The following is a 10253-nucleotide window of genomic DNA, read 5'->3' as shown; positions in this document are numbered from 1 at the left end:
TGGCCAGAGTGAACACCCAGGACCCATGCTTTATTGCATGTCCTTGGTCTCGCAAGTCTGCAATATTTGTCGTGATCAACAACTGGACGAACTTGACACGCATGCAAGCAGCGGCGTCGTCGCCTATTCGCCCTACATTGTCTTCACATGTAAAAGGACATATGTAAAAGGATGTTGAATTATAGCGCGTGGAGCATAAATTTGACTGAACCATGGTCCTGAATCACGCCTCTCTTCGTTAAATACAGAGCCGAGGAAAGGGCAAGCACAGAGCCACAGACATACGTGCAGAGCAGCCATGCCTACCCTCCACATGTTCCTCGTGCTCCTCCTCCTCTCCATGCACACCATTCCTCCTAGCGCAGCCACAAAAGGCGATACTCTCGCGCCAGGCCAGCCATTTGCCGTCGGCGACAAGCTCGTTTCCAGCAACGGCAAGTTCGCGCTTGGCTTCTTCCAGCCCGGTGCCGGCAACATCAGCAAGTCATCCACCGCTCCCGGTTGGTACCTTGCCATATGGTTCAACAAGATCCATGTCACCACTCCCGTCTGGGTTGGCAACCGGGAGAGCCCAATCGCCGGAGCCGATCTGAGAGCAACACAGCTTCAAATCTCAGAAGATGGCAACCTTGTCATCTTAAGCAAAACCACCCAATCCACCGTCTGGTCCACCAACATCACCAGTACTAGAACCAACACCAGCATCTCCAATACTAGAACCAACACCAGCAACACCAGGACCATCCTCTTGGGCAGTGGAAACCTCGTCATAGAAAGCCTGTCAAGTGAGGTGCTGTGGGAGAGCTTCGACAACCCAACCGACATCCTGCTCCAAAGCGCCAAGATCGGCTGGAACAAGGTCACCGGCCTGAACCGTGTCGGCATCTCGTGGAAGAGCCGGATCGACCCGGGCCTTGTTAGAGCTAAACACGACGTGGGTAGTGTCCGAGTCGTACTCGTACTAGTATCCGAGTAGGTTCCTCGTACTAGTCCCTGCTTGTTTATATAGCCATGTAAAGCTTTCCTGTACCAGATCAAAAAAGAGCAAACGCAATAAAGTTTAACAGACACACAGACACGAGACGTGCCTGCGGTAATCCATCGATTTAGTGTTTGCTTTCGCGTTTATGAAGCCGTTCCGTCGAGAGAGATCGATACGATCGTAGCCAGTCCTAAGCAAAGGACGTACGGCAAGCAAGTAGGGGCGTACCCACGTTGTGCTACCCGGATGCACAGGACACCGGATGCAAACTGTTTTCTTTGTAAGTTTGATGATGCAAAATATAGTGCGTGACACCTCATCTTTAAATGAAATTTATGAGTGATCATATGCTAGGACACCGGGTCATTTTCTCTCTAGGCCCGCCCCTGCAAGCAAGCCACACAATCCATCCAGCTGCTTGTGTGCTTGCTAGCCTGCAAGTACACGTTGTAGCTTGTGGGTGTTATAATTTACGGTTCAAAACCAACAATTGGTATCTAGAGCCTCGGCGATCTACGATGACGGACAACGACGTTGAGTCGGTCAAGTCCGGCTAGAACGGCGACAAGGTGAAGAAGGACGTCAAGTCAGCAACCAGTGGTGGAGGAACGAGCGGCGCCAACGTCCAGGCGCATCGCAACATCCCCATCCAGTACCCGATGCTCACCGACGCCAACTACGGCGTGTGGGCGGTGAAGATGAAAATTATTCTCCGAACCCTTCGAGTGTGGCAGGCAATCACGGACGACGACGTCGATGACGAGTCCGACGAAGGTGCCATGGCCGCCATAGCCCAGTCCGTGCCGGATTCCGTGCTAATGACATTGGCGGAGTTCGAGACGGCAAGAGAGGCGTGGAACGCACTCAAGGAGATGAGGATCGGAGAAGATCGCGTCACCAAGGCTCGGGCACAAGTGCTGAAGCGCCAATTTCACAAGTTACAGATGGAGGAAACTGAATCGGTGAACGACTATGCCATGCGTCTTACTACTTTGGTGGGAGAGATCCGCGCGCTTGGTGCAAAGCTCGATGAGACCGAGATTGTGGAGAAATTTTTCAGTTCGGTGACTGAAAAATTCACGTACATCATCGGCACGCTCGAGCAGCTTTACGACATCGACGACATGACCATAACGGAGGCGATCGGACGCCTGTGGACGTGGGAAGAGAATGCTCGTGGCTATCGGAAATTTCTCCTTGCATCCCGTCATGTGGTTACTGGCACCCGTGTCGAGATACCACGACACATTGTGATGCTCACCGACGCCAACTACGGCGTGTGGGCGGTGAAGATGAAAATTATTCTTCGAACCCTTCGAGTGTGGCAGGCAATCACGGACGACGACGTCGATGACGAGTCCGACGAAGGTGCCATGGCCGCCATAGCCCAGTCCGTGCCGGATTCCGTGCTAATGACATTGGCGGAGTTCGAGATGGCAAGAGAGGCGTGGAACGCACTCAAGGAGATGAGGATCGGAGAAGATCGCGTCACCAAGGCTCGGGCACAAGTGCTGAAGCGCCAATTTCACAAGTTACAAATGGAGGAAACTGAATCGGTGAACGACTATGCCATGCGTCTTACTACTTTGGTGGGAGAGATCCGCGCGCTTGATGCAAAGCTCGATGAGACCGAGATTGTGGAGAAATTTTTCAGTTCGGTGACTGACAAATTCACGTACATCATCGGCACGCTCGAGCAGCTTTACGACATCGACGACATGACCATAACGGAGGCGGTCGGACGCCTGCGGACGTGGGAAGAGAATGCTCGTGGCTATCGGAAATTTCTCCTTGCATCCCGTCATGTGGTTACTGGCACCCGTGTCGAGATACCACGACACATTGTGATGCTCACCGACGCCAACTACGGCGTGTGGGCGGTGAAGATGAAAATTATTCTCCGAACCCTTCGAGTGTGGCAGGCAATCACGGACGACGACGTCGATGACGAGTCCGACGAAGGTGCCATGGCCGCCATAGCCCAGTCCGTGTCGGATTCCGTGCTAATGACATTGGCGGAGTTCGAGACGGCAAGAGAGGCGTGGAACGCACTCAAGGAGATGAGGATCGGAGAAGATCGCGTCACCAAGGCTCGGGCACAAGTGCTGAAGCGCCAATTTCACAAGTTACAGATGGAGGAAACTGAATCGGTGAACGACTATGCCATGCGTCTTACTACTTTGGTGGGAGAGATCCGCGCGCTTGGTGCAAAGCTCGATGAGACCGAGATTGTGGAGAAATTTTTCAGTTCGGTGACTGACAAATTCACGTACATCATCGGCACGCTCGAGCAGCTTTACGACATCGACGACATGACCATAACGGAGGCAATCGACGCCTGCGGACGTGGGAAGAGAATGCTCGTAGCTGTCGGAAAGGCAAAGGAGGAGGTAGTGACCAACTCATGTACTCGCGCGCAGATTGGGAGGCCCCAAGTAGCAAAGGAAGGCGTGATGGTGGCGAAGGCTCAAGCAACGTGAAGCGCGATGGACAAAACGGAAAAGGCAAAGGAAAAGGCAAGCCACAAGGTCATGGTAAGGCAGACCGATCTAAAGGGCGGAAGCAACGAAACTTGGATATGTCCGAGGTCAAGTGCTATAACTGCAATGAGATGGGTCACTTTGCAAAGGATTGTCCGAAGCCTAACAAGCGGGAGATCAAGGCAAATTTGGCAAAGCAGGAAGACGAAGGTCCAGGTCTTCTGATGGCCGAAGTTTGTGATCTCGCTGAAACGGTGGTTGTGAAACCAACCCGGAAGGTGCTACTTCATGAGAAGAATGTGACACCTAAGTTATCCGGGGATCACAATGTGTCGTGGTATGTCTACACGGGTGCCAGTAACCACATGACGGGATGCAAGGAGAAATTTCTACAGCTGGAATATGATGTTCAAGGCTCGGTCAAGTTCGGTGATGGTTCAACTGTGGAGATTTGCGGGCAAGGGTCTGTCCTATTCGAGGGTCCCATAGGCGAACATCGCATACTCACCGGAGTGTACTACATCCCACGGCTTCGCAACAACATTATCTCTATTGGGAAGCTTGACGAGAATGGATGCAAGGTGAATATCGAGAACGGAGTGATCACGATCTTCGACAACCTCCGAAACGTGCTAGCTCGTGTTAATCGCACACGGAATAGGCTCTATATCCTCAACCTTGATCAATCTCAACCGGAGTGTTGGCTCGCCAAGAGTGATGATGATTCATGGTTATGGCATGCTAGATTTGGACACGTTAACTTCTACGCCTTGAAGAAGATGTCAAGGATGGAGATGGTATCTGGGATGCCATTTATCGACCATGTTGATCGAGTATGTGACGGGTGCTTGGTTGGAAAACAGCACCGCAGGCCGTTCCCTGCTCAGTCTACCTATCGTGCAAGTGATGCACTCGAGCTGCTTCATGGTGATCTATGTGGCCCTATCACCCCAGCAACTCACGCGGGAAAGAAGTATTTCTTCCTCTTGGTAGACGACTACTCAAGATATATGTGGGTCGTTCTCCTACGATCTAAAGATGAGGCGTTTGAAGCATTCAAGAAGCTGAAGGCTGCAACGGAGATGGAACACAAGTTGAAGGTTCGCGCTCTACGGACAGATCGCGGCTGAGAGTTTACATCGAATGAGTTCAACGACTACTACGAGAAGATTGACATAAAGAGGTTCCTCACGGTACCTTACACGCCGTAGCAGAACGGGGTCATTGAAAGGCGCAATCGAACCGTCGTTGACATGGCAAGGAGTTTACTCAAGAGCAAGAACCTGTCGGGGACTTTTTGGGGAGAAGCTATCTCGACGGCAGTCTATCTTCTCAACCGGGCTCCAACGAAGGCGGTGATCGGCAAGACTCCGTATGAAGCAATTTACGGACGTAAGCCGAATGTGTCTCATCTACGGACATTCGGGTGCGTGGCACATGTGAAGACGGCGGAGCCGCACCTCTGAAAGCTTGTCGATCGTAGCACCAAGATGGTGTTCATCGGATACGAGAGGAGTTCCGGCACCAAGGCATACCGCTTCTACGATCTACAAACTAAGCGTCTACGGATATCACGCGACGTCGTGTTTGAAGAAAACCAAGCGTGGAATTGGAGCACCACAGCCGACGATGCTCCAAACGGTAACATATTCACGGTTGAATTTCCAACTGATGATGATGCAGGGAAGGATGTCCAGGTGGTTGGCAAGACTCCCAACCAAGGTGACCACAATGGTAGTGATCATCATGGTGCCGACACCGACGACGATGTGCATAGGTCGCAAGGAGATAGCGACAACGAAGCGCACGACACGGGTGGAGATCTCGATGACAACATCGACAACGAGGTGCATAGTGACGATGACAATCAAGATGATGGTCATGATCACGACGACTACGCCGACGATGCGGATGTCGATGACACGTCCGAGACTCAGCCATCTCCCTCAAGTGCATCAACACCGACACAATTTGTGTCGCCTCCTTCGCAAGCCACAACGGACTCCTCAGGGCCTAGTCGCTACAAGACCCTCAAGAAAGTCTACAAGTACACAAAGCCAGTTACGCTCGAGTACTCCGGACTATGTCTGTTCGGAGTTGAGGAGCCGGCGAACTTCGTAGAGGCGAGCAAAAGTCCTAGCTGGACGCACGCCATGGATGAGGAGATGAAGGCGATTGAGAGCAATGGCATGTGGACTTTGGTAACCCGACCTCCAAACCAAAAGATGATAGGTTTGAAGTGGGTTTACAAGTTAAAGAAGGACACGGAAGGTGCCATTGTGAAGTACAAGGCAAGACTCATTGCAAAGGGCTACGTACAACGTCAAGGAGTTGACTATGATGAGGTGTTTGCACCAGTTGCTCGATTCGAGACGTTGAGAGTGCTCCTAGCTTTGGCAGCACAAGAGGATTGGAAGGTTCATCATATGGATGTTAAATCCGCTTTCCTCAACGGTGATCTCCCAGAAGAAGTGTACGTAGAACAACCCCTCAGCTGCGAGAAGAAAGACGAACAAGCGAAAGTTGACAAGCTCAAGAAGGCACTTTACGGGCTGATGCAAGCGCCAAGAGTTTGGAATTCAAAGTTAGACCAAAGTATGGTCACGCTCAGGTTCAAAAGATGTGACCTTGATGATCCGAAAGACAGTCTACAAAGCACCAAAGAAGAGGTGAAGATTGAAGACACGACCAAAAAGGAGTGTTGTCATCAAGCTACGGACGAGCTGACGATAGTAAAGACGGTCCATAAAATGTTGCGAGGGACGGCAAAGGCAATGCCGATGATGACAGTTATGAGAAGCAGCGGTCGTGTTTGGGACCCAGGTCGGAATTAAGGACATCGTGATTAGGGGGTGAATATGAGTTAATCCCGTGTCCGTGTGTCTGTGGGTATCATCTAGGATATCTATTCCTACTCGGTTTGGGTTATGTCCAGCTGAGTAGTATATATATACTTGCACCCCATGTAAACTTTGTACCAGAGACCAGAAAATCAATACAAAGAAATATTCAGGAGCAACACGCTCCCGTAGCGATCAAATCGCCTGTTTGTGTGTGTGTTCCGTCGAGACACAAACTAGCTAGTGCAAGCTAGCTGCCGTGACCAGCTAGAATCCAGCTGCATGCCTGGCTGCTTAGGATCGAAGGTGTAACCAGTCGCTACGTGTTTCCTCGACGAAGCCGTCAGCTAGCACGGCTACTAACTGCTGCGTACGTACGCGTGTATACATCCTCCACAGAAAGTACTCGTACGAGGTGCGTCGTACGGGACCAAAGCCAACAGGCCTCGGCTCCTTCAGCGTGGGGCTGGTAACCAATGGCACCAGGATGGTGACGGCCAGGCGTCGAGGCTACCCTTCCGAAGTGTACTGGTGGTGGTCGCCTGACGACCACTCGTCGATGCAGATCCCAGCACTCAGGAAGCTGCTGCACATGAGCCCACAGACAAGCATGGTCGTCCCGGAATACGTCAACAATAGGCAGGAGGAGTACTACATGTACACCTCACCAGATGAGATATCTTCGTTCCTCTTCGTCGACGTGTTTGGTCAGACCAGGCTGAACGTGTGGTCCTGGTCGCAGGACAACCAGGCATGGCATAGCATCTATGTCGAGCCCGCCGATCCCTGCACCCCATACGCCGCCTGCGGACCGTTCACCGTCTGCACCGGCAGCTCGCACCCGCCATGCGAGTGCATGGAGAGCTTCTCGAGGACGTCGCCCCAGGATTGGGAGCTCGGTGATCGGACAGGAGGGTGCTCCAGAAACACTCCGCTGGATTGCAATGGCAACAGGAGTTCTACAGACGTGTTCCACCCCATAGCTCGTGTGACACTGCCCTATGGTCCCCGGAGCTTACAGCATGCTGCTGCAACTCGGAGCGAATGCGAATGGGCCTGTCTCGGCAACTGCTCCTGCACTGCTTACTCCTACGAAGACAGCAAATGCTCTGTTTGGCAAGGGGAGTTGTTCAGTGTAAACAAGGATGATGGCATCGAGGTCAGCTCTGAATATACTCTGTATATTCGCCTTGCCGCCGGAGATGTTCTGAGTTCAACAAGAGATAAAAGAAAACCAGCAGCTGGAGTTGTCATTGCTGCAAGTGTTATCAGTTTTGGGTTCCTGATGCTCATGCTGCTACTAGTGATCTTACGGAACAGATTCAGCTGGTGTGGTGTGTCATCACAGGCCACCAATCAAGGTAGTGTCGGAGTTGTTGCCTTTAGATACGCCGATTTGGGCCGTGCTACAAAGAATTTCTCAGTGAAGCTGGGAGCAGGAGGATTTGGGACTGTGTTTAAGGGAATTTTAAGTGACCTCACTAGTGTAGCAGTGAAAAGGCTTGAAGGTGCGCGTCAGGGAGAGAAGCAATTCAGGGCAGAGGTAAGTGCACTTGGACTAATCCAGCACATCAACCTGGTCAAATTGGTTGGTTTCTGTTGCCATGGTGATAAGAGGCTACTTGTATATGAACACATGAGCAATGGTTCTCTTGATTCCCATCTGTTCCAGAGCAATGGCACAGTCCTCAACTGGAGCACCAGATATCAGATAGCCATCGGAGTTGCTAGAGGATTGTCCTACCTGCATCAGAATTGCCGCGAATGCATCATACACTGTGATATCAAGCCAGAAAATGTACTTCTCGATGAATCGTTTGTCCCTAAAATTGCAGACTTTGGGTTGGCATCGGTCATAGGAAGGGACTTTAGCCGGGTTCTAACTACATTCAGGGGAACTACAGGATATCTTGCCCCGGAGTGGCTTAGCGGGGTTGCTATTACATCAAAAGTTGATGTTTACAGCTTTGGCATGGTACTGTTGGAAATCATATCGGGAAGAAGGAATGCGTCTGTTGTGCACACTAGCAGCAACGAGCATGCCACTTTTTTCCCTGTGCGAACCATCAGCAAGATTCATGAGGGAGATTTGCAGAGTTTGGTTGATCCAGAATTATATGGTGACTTCAGCTTGGATGAGGTTGAACGGGTTGGCAATGTAGCATGTTGGTGTATCCAGGATAATGAGTTGGACCGGCCAACAATGGGTGAAGTGGTCAGAGTTCTTGAGGGTCTAACGGAGCTTGATATGGCCCCAATGCCAAGACTGCTTGCGGCTATAACAAAATAATGATATCATGTCACATTGATATAGTAATTCTAATTACTTGTAATGTCTATGCTACCTTCATTTGCTTCAACAAAATTTATGCTTCGTTTGGACGTGTAATAGCTCAAAGATCATAAAATATAAAATAATATAATAACTAATTTCTTTCTTGCATCTTATCGTTCATTTGATCTCTGTTTTATTTGCTTCAGCAAATTTTATAGTTCTCATTGAAAGGTCATAAAATCTAAAATAATATGATAATTAATTAATTTCTTGGATCTTATAGTTTATTTGATCTCGTACTATAATACTAAGTCATTTAGTAAAATAAATTCAAAATGAGAAAAATACAACTATTGATAAAAAAGAGACAAGTACACAAACTAAAAGCAACCCCAACGCAGCGACCCATTTGGTCCGTTTGGTCATCTCGACACAAAAGCTGGCCCAACGGGATGACCCAAACGGACGCGTGTGTCCGCCTGCTGTCCGCTCGTTGTCCATCCCGACCCAAACTGGGCGCAAAATTGGGCAACAAATGGGTCCGCGACGGACAAAACTAGGGCTCCTGTCGTCCGCTCTCATTCGTTCCTCCTCCGGCAGCCGCGGACGTGTTGGGTAACGTAGCATAAATTCAAAATTTTCCTACGCCATAATCAGACCTTCTTATGGAGAGACTGGCAACGAGCGAGGGGTGAGTGCATCTTCATACCTTTGGGGAAGAAGATCTGTCCATAGACACCACACCGTCGTGCTGTCGGAGATCTTCCCCAACCTCTTCCCCAACCTCTTCTTACGGAAACGTTGCTAGAACGTGGTTGATGGAGTCGTACTCGCGGCGATTCAGATCGCGGTGTGATTCTGATCAAGTGCCGAACCACGGCACCTCCGCGTTCAACACACATGCAGCCCGGTGACGTCTCCCGCACCTTGATCCAGCAAGGAGGAGGGAGAGGTTGGGGAAGATCTCCGACAGCACGACGGTGTGGTGTCTATGGAGAGACGAGGTCTCCCGGCAGGGCTTCGCCAAGCACCGTGGGAGAGGAGGAAGAAGAAGAGCAGGGCTGCGCCGAGAGAGAGATGGAAAACCGTATCTCCAAAGGCCAAAACCCCCACTATATATAGGGGGAAGGGAGGGGTGACGCCCCCTTTAGGGTTTCCCCTTGAGGGGGGCGGCAGCCCTAGATGGGAGAGGGGGGCGGCGGCCAGGGAGGAGAGGGGGTGGTACATCCCTAGGAGGGCCTTAGGCCCACCAGCGCCTAGGGTTTCCCCTCCCTCCCTCTCTGGTGCACCTGAGCTGAGTGTGGTGGGCGCACCAGCCCACCTATGGGATGGTTCCCTCCCGCACTTGGCCCATGTAGCCTTCCGGGGCTTGTGGCCCCTCCCGGTGGGCCTCCGGAACCCTTCTGGTGGTCCCGGCACTTTGCCGGTGGTGCCCGAAACATTTCCGGTGTCCAAACCCATCCATCCTATATATCAATCTTTACCCCTGGACTATTCCGGAGCTCCTCGTGACGTCCGAGATCTCATCCGGGACTCCAAACATCCTTCTGTAACCTTGTATAACAATTCCCTATAACCCTATAGTGTCATCGAACCTTAAGTGTGTAGACCCTACGGGTTCGGGAATCATGCAGACATCACCGAGACACTCTCTGGCCAATAACCATCAGCGGGAT

General features: G+C 51.2%; 1 protein-coding gene across 1 annotated transcript; it reads left to right on the top strand.

Annotated features, from left to right (window-relative positions):
- The first annotated feature begins 282 nt into the window (after positions 1 to 282).
- LOC123412128 (G-type lectin S-receptor-like serine/threonine-protein kinase At2g19130) lies at positions 283 to 8662 on the top strand. The gene is made up of 2 exons (XM_045105075.1): positions 283 to 911; positions 6746 to 8662. Exons 1-2 carry the CDS (start codon positions 299 to 301, stop codon positions 8590 to 8592), a joined length of 2460 nt encoding a protein of 819 aa, XP_044961010.1. The 5' UTR covers positions 283 to 298; the 3' UTR covers positions 8593 to 8662.
- Positions 8663 to 10253: the final 1591 nt, after the last annotated feature.

This window comes from Hordeum vulgare, chromosome 7H (assembly GCF_904849725.1).
Source record: "Hordeum vulgare subsp. vulgare chromosome 7H, MorexV3_pseudomolecules_assembly, whole genome shotgun sequence".
Lineage (NCBI taxonomy): Eukaryota > Viridiplantae > Streptophyta > Magnoliopsida > Poales > Poaceae > Hordeum > Hordeum vulgare.
This window is presented reverse-complemented; position numbering and strand designations above follow the sequence as displayed.